Source organism: Larus michahellis, chromosome 1, assembly GCF_964199755.1.
Source record: "Larus michahellis chromosome 1, bLarMic1.1, whole genome shotgun sequence".
Classification (NCBI taxonomy): Eukaryota; Metazoa; Chordata; class Aves; order Charadriiformes; family Laridae; genus Larus; species Larus michahellis.
The window spans coordinates 57,583,220-57,606,392 of record NC_133896.1 but is presented as its reverse complement, the minus strand read 5'-3'; the positions used below and the strand labels follow the sequence as shown (position 1 = coordinate 57,606,392).

At 41.1% G+C, this 23,173-nt stretch overlaps 1 protein-coding gene across 2 annotated transcripts; it reads right to left on the bottom strand.

Moving 5' to 3' along the window:
- Positions 1-12,329: 12,329 nt before the first annotated feature.
- Positions 12,330-21,388, bottom strand: PVALB (parvalbumin). Of its 2 annotated transcripts, XM_074579900.1 has the most exons (5): positions 20,956-21,388; positions 20,576-20,643; positions 18,465-18,597; positions 17,951-18,060; positions 12,330-12,547 (listed from the first exon to the last, which is right to left on the bottom strand). In XM_074579900.1, the coding sequence occupies exons 2-5, from the start codon at positions 20,634-20,636 to the stop codon at positions 12,519-12,521; spliced, it is 333 nt and encodes a 110-aa protein (XP_074436001.1). In that variant the 5' UTR covers positions 20,637-20,643; positions 20,956-21,388; the 3' UTR covers positions 12,330-12,518. The 2 variants fall into 2 exon arrangements, with proteins under 2 accessions (XP_074436001.1, XP_074435992.1); XM_074579891.1 differs by lacking the exon at positions 20,956-21,388 and having other exon boundaries at positions 20,576-20,662.
- Positions 21,389-23,173: the final 1,785 nt, after the last annotated feature.

The window sequence follows — 23,173 nt, the reverse complement described above, 5'->3', positions numbered from 1 at the left end:
CGCCGTGGTGTTACGGCGGATGAGGGTGTAGTTTCTGCCCAGCAACTAAGTACGTTATCGGGAGCCGGTTTATTATTGGGTAGAAAGTAGGGGACCGTACCACAGAGCCGAAATTAACCCACGGGGGACAGGGCAGAAACTAATAGAGTTACTGGCTACGAGCTATGCAGTGGGTGCGCAGCAGCACCAAGGAGGGAAAAGACAAGTGAGAGGGAGGGAGAGAAGGACGAGGAAAGGGTGGAGGGAGAGAACCCCCCACGTCCTTCCTACGATCCGACCGAATGGGATCTTCCGTGCGGAAGCGCCCTCACCCCTACGCCTGGCTGAGGGCTTTCTGCGCATGCGCGCGGTCTGCTCGCGTGCCCTCGGGAGCGGGGAAGGGCTTTTCCCCGCCCCGCGCTGCGCACGCGCAGACGGTTAACGGTCGGGAAGGCCGGCGCGAGCCGTTGGCCGTTAACCGTGGGCGGGGTGTCCGTTGTGCGGGCTGAGGAGCAGCAGCAGTGGCGGCGGCCGTGGGGTGGGAGGTGTGGGGCCTGCCCGAGGAGAGGGTGCGGGGAGTCCCGTGATTTGGGTTACTTTTCCCGCAGGGCTCAGAACTGGAGTCATAGAATCAGAGAGTCATGGAATCATCTAGGTTGGAAGGGACCCTTAAGATCATGGAGGCCAACCATCAACCTCACACTGCCAAAACCACCACTAAACCATGTCCCTCAGCACCACGTCTACCCGTCCTTTAAATACCTTCAGGGATGGGGATTCCACCACTTCCCTGGGCAGCCTCTTCCAATGCTTGGTAACCCTTTCCGTGAAGAAATTTTTGCTAATATCCAATCTAAACCTCCCCTGGCACAACTTGAGGCTGTTTCCTCTTGTCCTGTCGCTTGTCACTTGGGAGAAGTGACCGACCCCCACCTCGCTACAGCCTCCTTTCAGATAGTTGTAGAGAATGATAAGGTCTCCCTTCAGCCTCCTTTTCTCCAGGCTGAACCACCCCAGTTCCCTCAGCTGCTCCTCATAACACTTGGTCTCCAGAGCCCTCACCAGCTTCATTGCCCTTCTCTGGACACGCTCTAGCACCTCAAGGTCTTTCTTGTAGTGAGGGGCCCAAAAGTGAACACAGTACTCGAAGTCGGGCCTCACCAGTGCTAAGTACAGGGGGACGATCCCTTCCCTAGTCCTGCTGGCCACAAAATGGTGGTGAGTCAAATCGGAGTGGGAGTTGGAACTGAACCCTGCTTTGGTCTTTGCTGCAGCTGCTTATAATTCGGCCACAGATCTGCTAAATTTCACAGTGCTGGTTGGGTCAGCATGTTTCAAATGGTCAGTTTATGAGGCCTGTGTGTCCAGTGTGGAAGTTGAGCAACGTTTCATCTCAACTTCGGCCAACATCTGATCTGTTATCATTTCCTCCAGTTCATACTTTTTAGAATCATAGAATCTTGCTCAATTTTTCTTGCTTTTGACTGTTACTGTTCTCCTGGACAGAGCTCTCTTCTTGCTCACCAATTTCTTAGTTGCTTTCTTCTTAGTATTTCAGAGTTTTGTTCCTTTTGTTTTTCCTTTTTCTTTGTTAATTTTGTAGTCTTTCACACTGCAGTAGGTTGATTCCTTTAATTATTTGGTTTTTTTCTTTTTCAAATATTTTTTACTAAGATCTCCCCTGATGACTTTTAAGCTCTTTCTATGCCCTATTCTTAATCTTTAAACTAATCTTAAGCAGTCCAAGTCAACAGTGGTCTTGGGTTAGAGCTGAAAAAGATGACCGTGAAGCTTCCTGGATTTTCCCCTCCTTCCAATCTCTTTGAAAGCTCTTACGCTGTTAGAAAGCATGTCATTAATAAGAAACAATAGTTTTTCAGGGTATAAACTTTGCTTGTCTACGCTTTAGGTGCTTTACTGTGGAGTGCAGAATCTGCTTACTATGAAAAGCAGTAAGTAAGCTTGGGAAGAAGAGAATAATCAATAATGCATCAGTATTCAGGTTATAAGATTGGACATTCCAAGAGTAGAGTTGGTTGAGAATAAATTTTTCCAAGTTTTATTTTAACCTCAGGGTAATACATGCTTAGAAAGCAGCTTTTTTGGTCTTTTCTGGTATGAGTGACCCATTTTACATATCTGGGACTCTGTGACATATTTGCCAGACATCTAGCCAGACAAGCAAATAACATAAAAATAATAAGTACCTATAACAAAACCAAAGGAGCACATAAAAATTATTATTTCTGTGATAAAAATATGAAAGAGACTTCTTTAGCCTGAGTGGGCAGAGACTTTAATTGTAGATGATGACTGTAGCAAAGTATAGTGATGGAGTCACTACTAGGGGTTCCTTTAAAATGGAAAAGAAAAATTAATCCCAGGTCTCATTATCGCTTTCACTGTTTTCTCTTCCATTCCTGAATCCTCCATCACATAAAACGGGTGTGCAGTTATTGATGTTCTCCATCACTTATGTCTAAATGGCTTACCTTCTTTTTCATCTTTTCTGCCTGCTGCTCCATCCTCCAAGAAATTCACTTGTCTCTGTGTTGTTCCATTTTGCAATCTTTGCATTATCCTTTGTTGCCTATTTGTAATATTGTCCTAGTTTACTGATAGGTCTGTATGCGAAGGCTTTGAGGCTCCATTATGGTGTACTTGAGATTTATTGATCGTGGCTGTAATGTAGTGGTATCCATCAGCATTTACCGAGGCCTCAAATATCTCTACCATTTTACACTGGGATCAGTGTAATAGAAGGCATAGATTATGTTGGAAGTGAGATATTCATTGCTATTGAAAAATTCTGCGTGGAATCTGTCTGTCTCCTTTCAGTTTGCTGCTTTCCTATTAGCACCATGGTCCTCAGTCCCATTCCCTCATTTCCTACTTAACTCCGCATGCACTTGCACACAGAGCTCTTAATGGACTTGTGTCCTCTCTATTTCTCCTGTCCTTGTACCCCACGCTTTTTTTTCCCCACAGTCTCAGTCTTTTCCTCTGCCTGACTTCTCACAGGTAAAAGTTGTTTCCTTACTGGCATTGACAGTGATAGATTAAGGATGGAATTACTTATCTACACCTTGTAATCCAGGCAGAATCGCAGTCTGCTGTTAGCAGTCCACAGGGGTTGCTGCTGAATAAATTGGAGTACTGGTAGCTGTGCTCACTGAAGCTTCTCTCATCTTGAATACGTGAGAAAGAGAAGGGAAGAGAAACCCTGTGGATTTAAAAAAAAAACCAACTCAAAACTAACAGAGGATGATGTTCTTACCCTAGAGAAGTGTTTATTAGGTTAAATCCTGTATTTACCAGCTAAAGAGAAATAGACCACTCTTTTTCTTCACACATTTAATTTCTTCCTCAAATAAAGCAAGAGTCCTATGTGTGGGAAGTGCCCCTTCTCTAATGTGAGCAGGATAAATTGACCTGACGGCCACAGGACCCTGAAATTTGAAGTCACATTCCTTTAGGCAATGGTCACAAAACAGCAGAGAAATTGCACGTGTCTATGTGCGGCTCACATTTCGTCGGGCTACAGAAGCCAGCAATGGTGGAACTGCAGCTCCAGTAGGAGCAGCAAGGAATTTCATAAGCAAGGTAAGGCTTTACAATGAGGATCAAACCAAGGGCATTCAGTCTTTTAGATTGATGCATGGCTTGTGTTTCAGATTCTGTCGGGCACTGCGCAGGTCGCTTTATTGTCTCCTTCACAACATGTACCTGCTAAAAAGTGATTTTTGTGAAGCAGAATTCACAAATGTTCCTAGGACTTGTTTTTGTAGTTATTCAAGTATAGATGCAAACATTCTGGATATGTTCTGAGTTGAGCAGGTTACAACCTGTAACTTGAATGTGCTGCCTAATAAAAGCTACCGAGGAAGTAATGTATCTTTCCTTGGAGTAAGGAATGCTTCTCAGGAGGGCATTAATGTTGAGGAAAGGAATTAGTAGATCTTTCTGTAAGAAATCTCTTAAACCGTTTCAGCAGTTCTTTTTTAAATCTTAGGTTACTAAAAGAAAACAGTGTGACAAAACAAAATCAAAAATATCTTGCAAACGGGTGAATATTCAGAGTTCATGCAGCTTTTAAAATCTGTATAAAGTCTTACAGAATCAACTATGAGTGTTTATTGATATGTCTGGAGAGCTTTGAAAACTGCAAGAACGGATGTGTAAATTTTATTGTAGATTTCCGTTCTTTACACTTTCCCCAAGTAGTAGAATAAATAGAAACTTCGTCTATTTTGAGGGCTATTTCATTTGGCATCCCCCAAAATTGCATTTTGTTTCTCTTCAGAGTGGGGCTATTAGCACAGAAGTATGAATTTGGATGCTTTCTATATCACTGTTGATAATGGCATTATAGTTCCAGGTCTTCAGATTTTGCTCTTTTGTGGTAAGGACTGAGACACGGATATGAAGGCTTTTTGGCTGAGACTCAGTGCACTGAAATGTAAGATGATTATGAAATGGTTGAATCAGCCAAAGGATTTGTTGGCAGTTACAACAGCACTTCTGACTGATGTGGTGTATCTGTCGTTTGTTTTCTGACCTACTATGTTGGGAAAGTGGAAGTTAGCAATGAATGGTGGTTGTGGCATCAATGAAAAGTGGTAAATTGTTAGATGTAAGGTAGGTACCTACAAGGCTGTAAACTTGATTCGAGTATGCTAATTGTAACTTATGTCCTCTCTTCTGATGAATATGGAATGAGGGACAGATTTCTCAAGGATGCATTCAAATCCACAAGAATAAATATAAGGAGAATTTTGGGGGAATAAAATGAGCACAACCACATAATTCTTATTCCTCTTTGTATTAAAGCAGTAGTAAGCACTTAATAATTTGCTATTACCTATACATTTTGGTATCTTTCTAATGATACATTTTTTTAAACTGCATTGCATTGTGAAAATACAGGAAGTGGAGTTTGTTAACAATTAAAATATTAGTATTAAAAAAATCCTTCCAGGCAACATTTCCAAAACCTGAAGGTGTCTCTGAACCATTTGGCTTTTCGGCAACGCATGGACCTTCCCTCCAGTAATCAGCAGTTAAACATTTGACCTCTTGTCCTGTGCCTCTTCTGACCTGTCTAGAAGCTCTAGTGGCAAAGTGGGAATTAACAGAGAGTTACCGTGTTCTTACCCCCCGAGGGCCTAAGTATCCCCTTTGTTAATACCAGTGTTGTACCACTGTAACACCAGTGAAACCAACTGTATTTTTGTACATAAACCATTAATTGCTCAGACGAGGCTCTCCTAGAATTTTGTATATGTCTGGAAAACTTCCAGCTTGAATCTTTATTTGTTCTTGCACATGGAAGCTAGAAAAATCAAAGTCACAATTCAGTGTCAGGTTGCACTATAAAAAAGAGAAAGCTAGAAGGGCTACAAACAAAGCCTAAATCTTTATGTAGTTTTTAACAATATATTCCAAAGCATTAGACGTGAATAGTTGACCACGGCTCTGGAACTTCATGCAGAAAGTCTTAAAGCTGTGTAGATCTCTGCTTGGGGGAGTGTCTGTGACAGACTGAGGACTTGCTGTAGCCTTGTGTGTGCCCTGAACCTCTCTCAGCTGTGAGTACGCTATTGTTGGAGAAATCACTGTCATGCTCTTTTGCACAGAGTTGTGTATAGAGTGTTTGGATGCTGGTAAGTGAGCGTTAAGAATGCTTCTGCGTCCTGGGGAAGGGGTTAATCTGTTGAATACAGAATATATGACATCTTTAAATGAGCTACCCATAATTCCAGCATGCCAGTCATTATATGGTGATGATGATTATGATATCAGCTGGGAATCTTTTTTTGGATCTCTAGCTGCTGTCTGCTTAGAAAGCAGCTGCTACGTTTACACTAATGCCATATCTTAAGTTAAAAACTGTAAGATAGATTACATTGAATTAATGAGATTTATTAAAAAATAAAAGGTTATATTCTGTTTGTGTTTTTAGGGTTTGAATGTTCAAGGTTTTCTCTACAGGCATGACAGCTAGATTTTTTTTTTCCCTTGCTGAAAACCAACAGTCAGCCATGTGACTCAAGGACCTGGAGCTTTAATGGAGGAAAGAGAAGAGAAATATTTGAGACTCCTAATTAAATTTTCAAGAGTTTACAATACTCTGTTTTCTATCATCTCCACTTTTCTAACTGGTTAGTTTTTAGGCACAAACTTTTCCACCTTATCTATGTCCTTTCTTTTCAAGGTCAATTTATTATAATGTATTTATAATAAAACCTTTTCTGCTCTAAGCTTTTCAAATCCCCCCTCTAATCATCTCCAATCCTTCCTGCTCTGGATTTCCTTTTCCCCAAGTCCCAGACCCTGAATTTCTGTGTTGTTCACCCTCTGGCCCCTGTCTCGGAGCTCTCTCTCCATGTATTGCTGCTCTCTCCTTCAAAAGCAAGGCTCCCCCTCCTGCATTCTCAGTAGCTGTTTATACCAGATACTTCCTTCCCGTTTGCTGCTGAGCCTTGCTGGTCGAAATCTTTGTGGCTTTCTTCCTACAGATGTAGGGCCTTGGTTCCTGCTTCTGATGAAGTCTTAAACATCTGGGCTACGCAGTGAACTTATAAAAATTCTGAATGAGAAGGATCCTGAGCTTGTAAAAGTGGAATACACACAGGAAAAAAATTACATGGGAGCCCTTCATTGTTATGTGTTCCGTGATTTATATTCAATAGACTAGATGAAATTTCAGGTTAATTTTGACCTATCAGGGCTTCAGTGAGAAATAATTTAAGTTCTTTTGTATCAGTTATCTTCCTTTGGAGCATTCAAAATGAAGATACATTTGAACACTAGGATCCTCAACAGGCCAAAAAAAGACGTAGACTCATTAAATCTATGGGCAACTGTCTCTTAAGACTCCTCTGCTTTGCTAAGAAGGCTATCATGTGTGAACAAGAAAGTTAATACATGCGGAGAGGAACAGAAAAACACTGGCTCTAGTAATGGAGATTGTTACAGAACATAATTGAACACTGACTGCAGCAAAGCTAGAAGGAGACTTGCATTACAATGACATAAAATCTTTATTTTTTCCCCTAACCTCTGATTTCAGCTGTCTGACTAAGAGCAGGTGCTGGGCAATAGCTCAATTTCAACAACCCATTGCAGCTGAAAGAGTAGATGCAATTGTGCTGTATCCAGCAAAATTGGAAATTACTTTAAGGGGGAAGGGGAATGCAAATGTTTTCAGACAGAAAATCTTCATTCATCTGCAGAAGGAAGCATAAAATTAGCACAGCCACATAATTCTTATTCCTCTTTATATTAAAGCAGTAGTAAGCGCTTGATAATTTGCTATTACCTATACATTTTAGTATCTTTCTAATGATACATTTTTTTAAACTGCATTGCATTGTGAAAATACAGGAAGTGGAGTTTGTTAACAATTAAAATATTAGTATTAAAAAAATCCTTCCAGGCAACATTTTCAAAACCTGAAGATGTCTCTGAACCATTTGGCTTTTCAGCAACGCATGGACCTTCCCTCCAGTAATCAGCAGTTAAACATTTGACCTCTTGTCCTGTGCCTCTTCTGACCTGTCTAGAAGCTCTAGTGGCAAAGTGGGAATTAACAGAGAGTTACCGTGTTCTTACCCCCCGAGGGCCTAAGTATCCCCTTTGTTAATACCAGTGTTGTACCACTGTAACACCAGTGAAACCAACTGTATTTTTGTACATAAACCATTAATTGCTCAGATGAGCAACTCCTAGAATTAAAAACTGTTGTTGCAATAAGATTTTGACATACTGATTCAGGCACTGACAAGATCCTTTCACTTAGATTTTCCTAAGTGGAAGACCAAATGAGTTTATGAAAAAAACGTCTTATCTAGCTGTATGTTCCATAAGCTTATGAAGTGCCTTCCAGTATTTTTATTTGGATCTTCTGATCCATTTACTGTTGTAGCTCATGCAGTCCCTTCTATTTTTCTGGTGGCTGCAGAAGGGTCTCTAATATTTGTACTTACATTAACTTCTGTCTTTAAAGCTGTATCAACCTTTCTTAAGCTTTGTTACTTTATTAACCAGGAGAGCACTAACCAGAAATGTAATTCCTTCCTTGTGAAGTAATTATCCCACATTAGGGGATCCTACCATCTGGGAAGGTTTTGACGATTGATCTCTCATGCACACAGCTAACCCCCTTCAGACACATTTGGCTTTCATCTCTCTTGCTTAGGAGAAAAGTTGTTTTAAATGTTGGAGCTCTAGAGAATGTTGGGATTTCTAGAGAGTTTGTCTCTTTGGAAAAGAGAAATGCCAAAATACTCACTCAGAATGAAGGTGCAGCAGCTCAGGTTCAACTGCATTAGTCATGAGAGAGATCAGGACCTAGAGAATATATTTTAATCACTGGGATGTGCTAAAGCCTGTGCTCTTGTATTTGTGTTACCTACAGCTCCTGCATGGTGTTAGAACAAGAATATCAGCACATGCTTTAGCCACAGCTGAATTCTGGTGTGTTAATGCATGCCATATAATTTCTTTTTCATTTGCAATTGATTTATAAATAAAAAAATGTGTTCTGTATCTGCTGACTACTTAAATCTCCATCTGAGATTTTAGAGTCAAATGAAGTTCTTTTGTGTTTTATGCTTATTAATAAAAATTTTGTGGGCTGATTTGTGTCTTCAATTAACCTTGTATAAGTTCATAATATTTGATGATATTTTGTTGAGGCAGAACTTGCTGCAAATATTGTGCAACGCCACAGTTTTTAATTCCATAACAATATCAACTCTGTTTCGGACAGAATATTGTTAGTGTTTAAATATTGTAGCACAGAGGCTTTGATAAAACTATGTGTGTGTTGCTGGAAAGGAGAACATTAACTGCATTTCCAATCTTTGGAAGTATTCAGAAACTAGGGAAAAGTGTCCTTACTTGCCCCCAAAAGATGCAAAATCAGAAAAGGCGAAAGAAGCAAACAAGCAAGTTTTGCTTTGATGAAGTGAACAAAGAGTGGAAGCAATCATAGGACATTAGGCAGTGATGAGCTCAGGGTCGGTGGATAGGCTGTAAATATAAATCCTAGCTCAGCTTCTGCAAAGTGAACAGGTGTTATGGCCTCCAGTCCATTGATTCCCAAAATAAGACATGTGGAAAATTGCTGATCCATGAAACTCCATTAAGAGCTTGGCAGGACCCTTAAAGCATAAACAATTATGAATTTGTTGGTTAGGGGTTTAGTAATGGTAAATGGTGATCTGAGAAATTTTAAAAATTGGTGGTGGTCTGTTGGTACAAACCCTTTTTGTTAAATGCTAATGTCATTTGTTAGGAAATTATGCTTTGTCTATGACTTGAGGATTTGGCTCTTCTTCCTTTTGAATTGTAGCTGATAGTGAGCTGTATTTCTTTCCTACCAATATATAATACCAATGTGAACAAGTTGTGTCTTTTTTTGTATGTGTAAACATAATTTACATATCTTAAATCACCCAGTTCTGTCTCGTTACAAACCATTGGCTGTGAATCCAAGGAAAGGATGTGTACTGATTATTTAAAATTTTGTTTTCAACATGGTGGCTGGAGTTGCAGGTTTTTTTCATAACTTCTACTGTATTACAACAGGGGAGAAAATTATGGAACACTTACTGTCCAGGACAAAGAAGTAGTAGTAAGATGCCAATTAATAAATTTAAGGTAAATGTTTCGTGGAGAAACTTAATTTTGCTCCTTTGCTTATGCATGTGAAAATTAAAACATCTTTCTTTATTAAATAGTCCATTGCAGGGTAATGTGGATTTTTTGTATTTATCAAGCGTACTATAGTCCACACTCTGCTGGAATCCTGGTTAAATTTTGTAGTAAATTCTGGTTCCTTCAGTCTTTACAGTAGTTTCTGTGACAGTCTTAAAAAATGAGAGTGATATGAAAATGAAAAAAAATAACATATTGCATGTATAATGTTTTATTTTATGTTTTATTGTAACTTAAAATTTTGCATTTGTTTGCTGCATTTTGAGCCACTACTAGACAACTTTCATCTAACAAGAAGATTCTAAGAATTTTGGTTAATTGGAAATGGAGCAATTCAAGATTTGGGGAAGGTTTGGAAGGAATTTGGGTGGGAAAAGTAAGACTGTAAGATAAACATTGAAGAGCCAGCAGTGAAAAAAGTAATAGTTTGGTGGTGATTGATACAACAGTAATTTTAGGTTTGTGCAGAGATTTATTTTTATTACACGTGTTTGAATTTTATTTTTCTTTAAATATTGAAATTTGAACTTTGAATTTAAAATACAGTTGGAAAAAAAAGTGGTTTGAAACAGATTTTATGAGAATTCTGATTACATAGGTTCTGAGTATACCAGTTGCATATTTGAATAAACTGAATATCAGGTACTGTCACCATGAAAAGTAAAGATGGTACTTTGAAGGTCTCTCTACCCGTTGTGAGTGACATCCATATTGTAACTTTTTTCAGTTTGACTGTTAAAGGGTATTTCTTTTCCTGTTATCCATTAGTATATAGCTGAAAAATTTCAGGCCAAATTAGGTACTCAATGTTGCTTGTTCATGAGTGATTGAGGGTATAACGTGATGAAAGACCGATAGAGAAATCATCGGGGTCTACAGACTTTTATGCCAGTAAAATATTCCCATTAATGTTGTTGTAACTTACTTTATTTCACATAATGTACTACAAATAATTTTTTAGACTCATTAATGGCTATGTTCTACTGTGCTATTTTTTGTTAAAGCCCTGGATAAAATTTCAGCTTTCATGCCATCAGGTGAAGCATTAAAATATAAATCCTTGAAGGTTCAAAGAACAGAAAGACACTGTAAAGGGCTTTGCTTACATAGCGATTTTTATGCCGATTCTCTGATTCCGTGGATCTTCATTCGTGATACTTCAGTACTCGGTTCCTAATGTTTTTACTGTAGCGCTGTATACTCTTGTAATTACACTGTATTGCCACTTGAGGTCAGCAGCTGCCGAGAAAAAGTAAATAAACGGTCTTGCTTCACTGCAATCCTTTTTCATTTGCTTTATTTAGAATACTTAAAAATCAATACATTATTCAGATCTGTATATACATTGTGCAAAAGCAGAGGATTTCTTTTGAATGCGCAGCAGCTTCAGCAAAAAGTCTTCCTTGCAAGTTACTACAGAGTGAAAATCTAGAATGGCTTTAGGGAGCGTTTATTGGCTTCCCAAGTAGCATTGGGTAATCTCTCTGGCAGACAATGGTACTCTGTACAATGTGATGGTGACAGAGTTTCAGCCTTATCTTTTTGTTTATACTAAATTAGTGAAATAAATCTGAATGGAATAAGGTATTATTGCTGCAGAGAATAGTTTGGAATCCAGCAATGTCAAATATGCTTCCTTTTTATTCCAGTAGTAATCAATGTTCTGTCAAGATGTGGGGAAGATGTTGCCTAAAAATGATGATTTCTCCCCCCCCCCCACAATCTTTGCTTTAAAAATAGATAAATAAATAAAAAATAAAAAGCGTGAGCTCGGTGACAAAGTTTCTGAATAGGATTTGGGAAACAAACGTTTAGCTCTTGGCTCTGTCATAGGCTTATGGTTGGCTAATCACTTCCTTAGCTTGTATCTCAGTTTCCTGTATGTAACTCAAAGAATTCAATTCTCTGGTAAAGTTTTAGACGAAATAATTTTTGATGGGATTTTTTGAAATAAAATTTTAACAGTGGGAGTGTCAACAGTAGCATCAGACCTGAATCTTGGTGTCCACTTTCCTGAAATTCATACTGTTGTTTCTTGTGAGTATTCTGTTTGTTCTGTCCTAGATAGTTGTGTAACATCACTAGTAAACATACCCTGGTTTTCAGAAGTGACCGCTTTTTAATAGTTTACGAAGTTATCCCATGCATGATTGGCACCAACTGATATTCCTGTCAAACCTTTTATCCAAAAGTCCCCCTGCACCAGGCAAATTTAACAAATGATACAGACAAGTATCAATTTACCGATCACCAAAATGCAGCAGGGAAGATGTAGGTTAAATATTAGGAAATACTTTTTAGCTATAACACTGATTAAGTCGAAAGAACAAACTGCCAAATGAAGTTGGGTAATTGCCATCACTAGAGATTTTCCAGGCTATGAGTATGCATCCATTTAGCAGGGATGGCTTAAAAATAATGCAGTCAGTTTTGCCACAGTTCAGAACTTGGACTGAATGACTCATTATATGCATGTTTTATCCCAAATAATTTTTTAAATTTATTCCCACTTTACCCTAGCGAAGGATAAAGCAGCAGGGATGTCATCAAAAAGAGTAAATTTTTCTCTCAGCATGTGCCAAGCCTACATGACATAAGAAACAAGTTATAGTGAGAGAGAATAAAGCCCAGATTGATGTGACCTTTATTATTTTAACAGTGTCTTTCAGCACAATTACAGAGTTGCAGGATTGCAGAGAACAGAGCTGGAGTATAAAATAACATAAATAAATAGAACAGGAGCCAAAGCAGTCAGCAGGAGGTGGTTGGAATTGGGCAGTGAAGGATGGGTGAAGGGTTTGCATTGGTCAAAGCCTTTATGATTCAGCCACCAGAGTTGCAAATTCTGGAGAAAGGAAAAATTGAAAAAATAAATATTAAAAAAGAAAATGTAAAGAAGGAGGAAGCATATTACAATGATTACAGAGTCACTGGTGTAGCAGAAACATCACAATAACAGAAGAACAAAGAAATCCAAGTTAATTGAAGGGAAAGTATGACTTGGGAAATCTTACAGTGAAATGAAAGGATTTTTTGAGGGTAAGGGAGATATGTTATACGTGCCAGACTGTCAAGACTGTCCACCGCTATTAATCTGAAGAACTTGATTAGTTCCCTGTTATTCCTTTGTAAATCTCAATGGGATGAAGGCAAGAATGAGAAATTTAATTTTGCAGTGAGATAAATTTCCTTTATATCAGAGTTTGGCAAAGAGACTTATTAATGAGTCTTTCAGAGCATTCATGTCCCTGTATTATAAATATATTACATTTAAACTCAATTTTGTAATGGCAAATTGACTGAAAATGACAGATTACAAAAACAAAACCTGACACAAACCTACGTAGCAATCTCTACCACATTGGTGATAACAAGAAAAATTCCCATGATCTCAGAGGGCCAGGATTTTACCCTGTGGCTTTTATGAGCATTACGCCCATAATATTTACATAAATGTATCTATCTGTGTTTTGGGGTTTTTTTATGCTTTGGTATGTATAACGCCTTTCAGCAGGGTGATAAAGCATGGAAAAGGCACATTTGTATCCCAGTGAATAGCTGCCTGGCATACTGCACTCTGAATACTGTATTACCCAAGGAGGTTATAATTCCTAACTCCATCTAACCTTGGAACAGTTACACTTGAGAATACCTTGCATGGTTGTGTGTGCCTCAGAGCATTAAAAATGACAGACTGGAGGGAATCCCAAGAACGGCAACAAAGATGATAAAGGGATTAGAGGGTATACAGAGAGAGTGGTTTATAGGTTTAACATAATCAGCTGAGAGGAAAATGACAAACAGGGGAGGCAGTCATCTGTAAAGGCTGAAGGGAAAATTATTGACGTTTGCCATAATGAGGAGTAATGTCCTGCAACTAAAAAAGACAGATGAAAATTAGGCATTTTAAAGAACATTCTAATGTTCAGTTGAAAAATGCTAAACTCTTAACAAAGTGAGATCTTTACTGACTGGCGTGTACAAACAGATACCACTTTTGACGACGTTTCCAAAAAACAGGTTGCCAAATGCTGACAAACCATACTGGAAAATAAAAGTGTCAGAGGGTTTAAATTAAATCCAAATTTATCCATCATTTTGAAAGATGTAAATCCAAATTAGGATTAGTGATGCAGATTACTTAACACAAAACATGTATAAATCCTGTGTACGGTGGGTACATAGGTCAAAAGTGTTGCAAACTGAATTTAAGAGATAACATAAAATACTTGTGGTAGAAACCTAGACTGTTCTGGGCAAAAACTGAAAAAGGCTATGATTATTAAATCACTGTGTGAATAAATCCTGCAGAGAGAAACATGAACTGCAATGGATGAAACCTTTCCAAAAGGGAAAACTAACTATGCGTATTCTATTAGAACAAGTTGTCATGCTTGTTACAGCTAAATTAAATCCTTTTTATAATAATTTGTATCTATGGAATATGTTTGGAAAAGGTTATTCAGACTTGCAGCCAAATATTTTCTATAATACGTTATGATAGTGATATTATCACTTAATGGCAATATATTTCACGGGTACTTTCTCATAGCCAGCAAACCATAAAATACTCCTTTTTGAATAACTGCTATACGCTTTATACTTTTTTTCCAGGATTTTCAATGGACTTTAAATACTTCAAAGCTGTTCCGGTTGAAATATCTTATAAACTAGTTCACTATTTATTTTCCCATGAAGCTTAGCCCAAATGCAGGTGGCTTCTGGAGGCATTGTTACGAAGTTTATTCATATATATGCAAAACTGAGATAAGGCACTGTATATTAGCCCCTGCCTGATGGTAATTTTTGTAAATGTTTATTGCCTCTGACTGGACGGTTAATGAGAGAATCCTTGTGATGGACTACATCCTGTTTTCCAGTCGTAATTCTCCTTCCAAACAAAATTATATCTTTCTTTGCACAAATAATAGTTTTAAATTACAAGGGTTTAGACTATTTTGTCATGTAGAACAATTTACTAGCTACCTTGTGTCAAAGCTCTGACTTAAAAGGAGAGGATTGTTTCACTATGTTCAGTATAGTTTAGTAGTTTATAGCAGTCTAATGCATGCCCTGTAGTATTTTACTGAAATGACAGATATAATTACAGAGGACATGTAGGCTAATGATTTCTCTCATCGGATTGTGTTTTTTACATTATCCGTACAATAGCGAATCTGTTTAGGAAACTTCATAAGCAATGACTTACACTAATTCATTTTAGAAGATACAAGAGCACAAAGAGGGATAAGAAGAGGAGGACTTCCAAAAGATTTTTCTTTTCTGTTTTGACTTTTACCTGTGGCAAGATCATGACTTATCAGTTGTAATTTTGAATGCTTGATGTCTCATTTTTACAATGTTTAAAGAAAATAAGTGAAATATTTTAAAATGTCTGCAGAAGTTGAGCTGTATCAAGAAAAATATTTTGACTTACTGGGATAAAAATTTGGATTTGTTCTGTCTACGGTGCATGAATTTTAAATTCTCTATGTACTTATTCAAGTCTGTCAATATCAAGAAACTGAAAGTCATGATGTGCATGTCCAGTACTAATACACAAAACAGAGTAAAAAAACCATTATGAGCAGAAATCTTCATTTTCTTTTCTCCTCTTTCTTATAAATGTTCTCCTGAAGCTAACAGAGCTGCTTCAGCATCGGTTGCCAATCCAATCTGCAAGCTAATGTTTGTAGTTTTATTAGGTAACCTGGCTTTGTCCTGAAATTTTTTTCCTGTTCATCCTCTTCTGTTCACATCAGTGGAAGATGAAGGGTGCTCAATGTCACACAGAAGATGATCATGTCTTGCATGAACAGGCTGCAAATTTTCAACTGTTTGAAAGTGGCAGATCAGCCACAAATTACAAATCTTGATCAGACAAGAGATAAGCTAGTGGAACTATTTCTGAGCTGAAGAGTCTTGCAGGAATGATAAAAGGTTTAAAGCACGAGACCTAAGAGAAAATTTGTAATGTGAGGCCTCTAACTGGAAGAAGGCTGACTAGGTTGAGATTAATGTTTGTGATGATAGGTCTGAGAAAGATGGCTCTGTGGTGTTAAAAATCCATGAAGATTAATTCCTACAAGTGCTATGGGCTCCCAAGGGACAGTGTTCAAGGGCCATGTAGGGAATTAACATTAACCCCTGTGAAAGGCTGCATGTTTGTGATCATTTAATGGTGTACGATGCTGATGTTTGAAACAAGGGGTAAAGGTGAGGCCTGACAATTCAATTATAGGGAAACAAAGAAATGGTTTGCAACAGAAATACAGCATTGCAATACTGAATAGGAATGTGATATACATTCCTGACTTTACATTTTGTTTACATAGGTAGTTATAATCTGGAATTGGATTTATGAACCAAAGGAAATGCTGGAAAGTATCTGTCATCCTCGTCCTTTGGTCGCAGTCCCAGCTGTTAACTTTGCATGTATTTCAAGTCTTTCTGGTGTAACAATTTGCTGTTGGAGCCAAATTTAAGAAATGGAGAAGAAACAGATAATATTGTATAGTAGGGATATGACCAGAAGAAGCAAAAGAAAAAGGCCCTTCGTTCTCTTCTCATTACCATTTATAAATTCAGAGTAATTCCAGTTCAAAGTTAAGGAAGTGTAAAAGTTACAGAAGAAAGAGATAAGAAGAGGTGTTTCGTATTGCTTTCTTACAATGTACTGGCTTTCAGGCATTGTTTCAACTTTAAAAAAAAAGTTATGGTCAATCTTAAATAAAAAAGTTAATGCTATATCCTCTTGTATAAGCCAAAGTCATTCTGCAATATCGTTCTTTTATTCCAGTTGGTACTGCTGTTGTTTTCCAGCCTTCCGGGAATAACTGCAAATGTATCTGATGTGAGGTTGGTGGATCAGCTGTAGGCTTACTTACCTGAATCAAGTTTTCCTGTTAAAATCTTGCCCACTGATTTTAGTACCACTGCCACTAATTTTAATGGGAGTAAGGAGGACCCATATAATAAAGCATACAAAATGTCAAATAACGACACACTCCTCGGGTTCAGTAGCACTGCTAAAGTTTAGCAGGAACTTCCCCTAAATGTTTCACAGTTGCTTCTTTGCAAGTGTATTATAATCATGACCTGAGAAATTAACAGGCTTTACTCTAGAAAAAGGATCGTAGTCACTGATATGCCAGTGTGATTATGGACAGGCAGTTTCACCAGTATATTACCTGACTAATATGTCAGTGGGTGATTTTGTACGTCACTTTTTCAGCTTCTGAACTGGGAACCTATGTTAGTTTACCTTATTTTGCTTTTTATTCCTTTTTTAATTGCTTTTTAGTTGGAGGCAACATTTTTTACAAATCCCAGAGATCAGGTAACACAGGGAGATGTGAGGTTTTTTTAGATATTTTTTAGATTTCACCCTATCATATGGCTTGTCAATATGGTGAAAACTTAGCAATTGCCTGCTGCCTAGATGATTTAGTACTCTGACCACAAACCTCTGCTACTATCTCCTACAATAAGGAAAGATTTAATTCAGAAATGCATCTCTTCATGTCTGTTCCAATGTGTCTCGGGGATACAGAAGAAAGAGAAAAAAGGAAAAATGTTGTATGTGGGCTAATTTGATTCATCCCAAGGAGGAACAGAAAACAGCAGTAATTTTTTAAGCAATGCTGTGAGAGGAAAAGTTGTTCTTTTCTTGTAGTTCTTATGTTTAGTGAAAGGGAGTGACAAGCTTTCTCAGCTGTGAAGGCCCACATAAACACTGGCAAAAGATGGGTAGACAGCTACTGTATAGAAATTCGGTAGCAACTGACTGTACTTTGAATTTTAAGAGCACTGCTTTGCTAAGTCATGCATTACTTTCCTATTTACTAATCATCAAGCAGAAATGCTGGTACTCAGCTTTTTTTTTCTTTCTCTTTTCTAAGTTTTATAGTCAAGCCCGAGTCATCCGCACTCCACTGAAATCAACAGAAAAATTAAACCAATTGAAGTAGAAGTTGGATCGCCACTTAGTCCTGTGCTGTAGTGTGCCTTAACTGTTATCTAGATTTCTGTAAACTCTTGCCCCCTCTAGTGTCAGAACTTGGCTCCTGTTCCCCCTAAAGCCTGCAAGCAAGGTATGGCAAATGTAGCAGGACTTGGCATTCCATTAAATCCAAGTTGTGCCCTTCAGAAGGTCACAGCCCCCAGTGATTCCTAGATTTCCTCAGTCCTTGTATATAAGAGTAATATTCCAATGTTACTGTCAAAGTTTACTCCTCTAATCACATACCATCAGCGCCAATTTTACCATCACCGTCCTTATCTCCAGCAGCCAGAAGAGCCTTCGTTTCTTTGTCTGATAGGTCTCTTCCCTCTGGGGTAAAGCCCTTCAGTACAAACCTAAAGAGGAGGCATGGAAAAAAGGAAAGTTTTTTTTCCAGAACAGTTTCACTTTTTGTGTATTTTTACCACTGATTTGATATCTGAGTTGGAGTCTATGATTGTATCTTCTGTTATTGACCTTCTTTAACTTTCAGGAGTGCTTTACTCTGAAACTGCATTTGAACAAAGAACTACCTGCAAGGTATTGATCATTCATGTGTTTCAGGGTCCTGCAATAAAAGCTACAGCTAGCTACTTCCAACACACTTTAGATCATATAATCAGCAAACAACTGATTATTGCACACAAATACTAGTCAAGAGATTGAATTGCATTCTATTACCTGGAGTCTTGTGAAAAAGAAAACAGGAAAATAGACTCTTAAGGCAAGATTATATGAGAAAGGACATATCTTTACTTACTTTAATTCTTCCTCTTCAATGAAGCCGCTTCGATCTTTATCAAGAATATGGAAAACCTTCTTCACATCTTCTGGGCTCTTCTTTTTCAATCCTACCATCTCGAAAAACTTCTTGTAGTTGAAAGATTCAGCCGCTGTAGGAGATGAAAAGCCAGAGAACTGCTTAGGGAAATCATTGAAACGTATACCAACGCATACCTGTGGTTTTCTTCCGTACTGCTGCGTGTCCTACCCTGGGAGGCACCGTCTGCCCCAGTTGTGGTAAGAGCTAGACATAGGCACTGTAATCGTCCATGCTTCACAGAGACCAAGTGAAATAAACGAAGGGGCAGAGGGGCAGTGTCTCCATTTTGCAGCTGAAGATCTGAGCTACAGAGGGATGGAGACTTGCCCAAGGTCACACAGGAAGCCTGTGATAGAGTTGGGAGCTGAAGTCTAACATGCTTGATCTCATTTCAGTGCCTTAACCCCGTTTTTTTTTTTTTCTAAGTTTTACGCTAAAACAGTCATCTGAGAGTGGACTCTGACTATTAGATTGCTGTCATTTTTTGACATTTACACCGCCGGAAAAAAACCAACAAAACAACAACCCCGCTCTTGCTCAACTCCGGAGCCTAGCATTGACGAGAAGTGTTTCAAGCACATGGCTATTTCAATTTTGTTTCGTTTTTTCCTGAAGACTTACTAGAAATCAGTGTTGCGTTTTGACCGCTAAAGGTATGTGCAGTCGTGGTTTGTAAGCTCAGACACTGCAAGGGAGCGCCGTTCCGTGTGCTGCCTGCAAGACCTTGTGAGGCACGCTCGGCGCGCAGGAAAAAAAAAAAAAAAAAAAAAAACAAAAACCAAAAACAAACCCAGAGCCCTTGAAATCGGAGCCGAGATAAATGAGTTTACCTGCTCCACCTCTCCCGTCCTTTAACTGCACCCGCTTTTGTCCCACCCATGTAGCCTAACGACTGGATTAGAAAGGTGTGGATTAGGAATCCAATACAGTGACCTCCAAAACGTGCTGTGGACTTCTTTTTTTTTCCCCCATTGCATCCTTATTCCCGCCGCAGCTTTTCCTATTACGTAAAATTAAGGAGGCTCAGTCTTTCGGGATCCGCTTCACTGAGATCTGTCGTTAGTTGCTGCTAATTGCACCTGCTCCGGGACTTGGAGCAGACCCCAGAACAATGGAAGCTAATGAGAAAAGCAGCTGCTGGATGGAGCAAAGCAGTTTGTCGGTCCCTTTGACTCTCCGGCTGCTGAGTTCATTCGGGCTCAGCGGGTTTTGCGCTTCTGCCTGTGTGGGAAGGTCACCGCACAGAGCAGGACAGAAAGAGGCTGCTCTCCCGGGTGGTGGGATCAGCCAGGTAGTTTTGAGGGAAAATATAACGTGTGCATCCTGCAGCACCATTGTTGGCGTTTCCTCGGGAGCAACCTTAACTACGTGGATCCCTGTAACCGCGAAGAGGGTTGGCTGTCGGTTTAGGGGTCGCGATGAATTAGAAGGGCAGGGAATATCTGAAAGCCGGAGGGGTCTGAGAGGGAAGCATGGATCGCCGCAGCCATTCGTCCTGCAAAAAGCTTCTGCAGTCGAGCAGTGCACCCTTTTGCTCTACTCTTGTTTTCTGCTCCATCCCGAAAAGCAAAGCCCACCCCGGGGATTCCACACAGGAAGTAAGAAAAGAGCGGTTTCTTATCTCCTTGGAACGAGAAACAGCAGTTCTATAATACCTGAAACTGAATTTCGGAGGTCAGTGGGAAGCTGCCGACATCCACGGCTGACTTCCTTGTCCCACATCAAGATATAATCCACCCCGGGTCGCCGTGGGTTTTGTTCCCTTTGAAAGTATCCTCTCTGTAGAAGCAGAGTCTGTCCGCAATTACTGCTTGCCTTCCTTTAAGTATTTCACCTCTCTAATGTGCAGAGCAACTTTGCTGAGGATGTAGCCCTGCACCTGATAAACCTGTCACGCTTTCACTGCACTTCTGAAAACACATCCTCATTTGATATTTTGTCTAGCAGGATCCTTTAATCTTCCCCGAGTTTAAATAAATACACTGCTATCCTCAGCTGAAGAGGCGAAAGGGAGTAAAAGAGAGGGGAGAAAAAAAAAAAGCACTCACCTGAAAAGGCTCCCACAGCCTTCTTGATATCCTCAGCGCTGAGCACGTCAGTCATAGCCATCCTGCAACTGTTTGAACAGGGAAGCAAGTGCGAAAAGATTAAAAAGTGCTTTTCTCATCATTTCTGCTCATATGACCAAAGCTGCAGTGCTGTGTGGGGATGGCACACCGGGAGAGGCTGGAGCCGTGCCAGCTATATAGCTCTGCGTGGAGAAGTGCCACGGGCTGTCGCTCGCCAGTTCGCAGAGCACCAAGTAGTCCACAGACGCGAGGGTTCGGCTAAAGAGAGGGGACGGGGGATGCCTTTTGCGGGGACCGGGGTGGGGGAGGACGCGAGGTGGGGGGGGTCGCTCCCTGGAAGGTCGGAGCCTGAGCCTTACTGGAGCAGCGCCAGAGTCTGTCGTGATACCGGAGGGGAAAGAGTTGTGCCAAGGTCAAGTTCTCGGGTGCGGTGGAAGAGCCGGTGGTGCAGAGCAGAGCCTTTTCCTTTAGTAAGTCAGGACGAGCTTCACCAGTTACATTCGGTGATGAGTAAGGAACTGCAGCATATGCCAAGCTTCAAGCTGCTCTTGAGGTCGGGAAGCAAATGTAATGTAGCTTTTGAACATTTGCCTTATCGCTCAAACACTTTAAACATCCCCCCCTTCTCCCTCCCCCCTCCCCTTCACGCACATATTCCTTTTAGACCTCGTTTCTTTCGGGCCAGTCCATATTAAGCATCATCCTCGCTGAATTAATTATCACATCCCTGCGAATCCCACAGATCCCGTTTGTAATGCACAATATGCTGCAGAGCCTTCCGCGATATGATATGGTGAAACGAGATGCGAGGTGACAACATGCTCGTGCGGAGCTCCTGTGCAGTGGCGGGCTCCTCAGGCGGGGCCGGGCACTTCCCGACACCGCCAAAACAGAAAGATTTAGGAATTGTAATGTGTTTTCTAGGGTTGTTTTTTTCTCCAAGAAACTGTGCCCATATGGCAAGTAGTCCAACTCGTTCTCAGAGCTTGGGCGGGAGCCATTGGGCTGAGATAGCCAAGGTTAGGGCCCAGTAGTAGGGCAGATCTCTGCAGGAGCATTGGCATCTCTGCTTCAGGACAGATGGGGGAGGGCAGAGCGGTGGCAGCGAGGTCCCCGCGCTGCCACCAGCGGGTACAGCCCGGTCCCGCTGACGCAGTGGCACCCTGGTCCTGGGAGAGCGGCCTGGAAAAGGAGGCGGCTGCTGCAAAAACTCCTGACGCTCCGTCAGTGATTCCTCAGAGCTTTTAAAAGTACGAGCCCCCATCCTTTTCTGCGCGGCCCAAGTTCAGCTATAACGGGTGAGTCATCAGCATGTCACTCAGCGCAGAAGGACGGAGGAGGAGGTGACATTGGGGTCCCCCCTCTTTTTTTTTTCTTTTCATTTTTAAACAGCGACTCTTCGTTGTGGGAGGGACTGTCGTTTTTCTCTCCCTGGAACTTCCCCCCCCCACACTATTTCCGTGTATTTCCTGAGATACAGGAGAGGCTTAGCTTTCTCCAAGGACAAACAAGGAGACGGATGGAGGAGCCGAGTCCCTCTCCCTAAGCTGAACGCATCTTCTCCCCGATGGACAGGGAAAGAGGAGCGGTGCGCTCGGATGCTGGACCCGAGATAAGCTCCAGCCCCGCAGACGGGCTCCGCAGGGGTAGTTCCGGCTCAGCTGCCCGCCTTGTTTCGGCGCTGAGAGGTGAAAGGGTGTGCGATGAAGACGGTACCCGGGTTACTCGTGTCGCTTGCTATAGCAGGGTTCGGCTGGGAGAACGGAGTTGAAAAAGCCTGGTGTAGCACAGGTTAAAACCCAGTCGTTACTCTGTTTTACGCCTAGGTTAAATGTAGACCCATCAATATACAGGTATTTACAAGAGAAATCAATGTGCACGAGGTTCTGTAATTGGCGTGCCTTTGCTTTTCCTTAACAGGCGGAAGAGGGAAGAGTCCCTCCTGGTCCCCAGGGCAGACGCCTGCGGCCTGATGCGACATGGCCGTCCCGCTTCCCTGCTCTGCTCCGCTCGGCATCGGTGCGGTCTGCAATGGAGCCGGACCTCAGCCCCCACGGTTTCTTTTGCTTTCCTACGAACCTTTTGCAAACCCGTTGCTGAGGTTTCCTCGTTCTTGGAGGCACGGATCCTCCTTTTAGGTCCCTACAACCGGGAAGGCCCCCCGACGGGGAGGCCAGGGAAGATGCTCTCCTTGCGGCTGAGTCGCGTTTCGGTGTCAGCCCCGCTCTGCTGACAGGGCAGGGCACATTTGGAGGGCTGCCCTCGGCCGTAACTCAAGCCGGTGGCTGGCAGAGGCGATGCGCAGCGCTGCCTGCCCTGCTGGCAGACGCCCATCGGCTCAACTAGCCTCATGCCAAGCAAACCGGCCAGAGGCGCGTCGCTCCCCGCCGTCGGAACCGCATTCCGCGGCCGAGTCCCGGGGACGGCAGCCCCGGCAGCTCCCGCCGCATCCCTAACGATGCGCCAAGCGTTTCGCTTTCCCTCGTCATCGGATCCGTCGGGCCGCTACGGCCTCATCGTGCTGTGACGGCGAAAAGTGAGAGGTGCCAGAAAACCGAGATCAGGTGGAGCCGTTTG

Bases quoted from the DNA above. Each gene is read 5' to 3' on its own strand.
- PVALB (XM_074579900.1), bottom strand. From the start codon at position 20,636: ATGGCTATGACTGACGTGCTCAGCGCTGAGGATATCAAGAAGGCTGTG. The intron at 18,598-20,575 runs GTGAGTGCTTTT...CATCTCCTACAG, and splicing joins GGCTGTGGGAGCCTTTTCAG to CGGCTGAATCTTTCAACTAC. The intron at 12,548-17,950 runs GTATGTGATTAG...TCCTTTCTCCAG, and splicing joins TGGTAAAATTGGCGCTGATG to AATTTGCAACTCTGGTGGCT.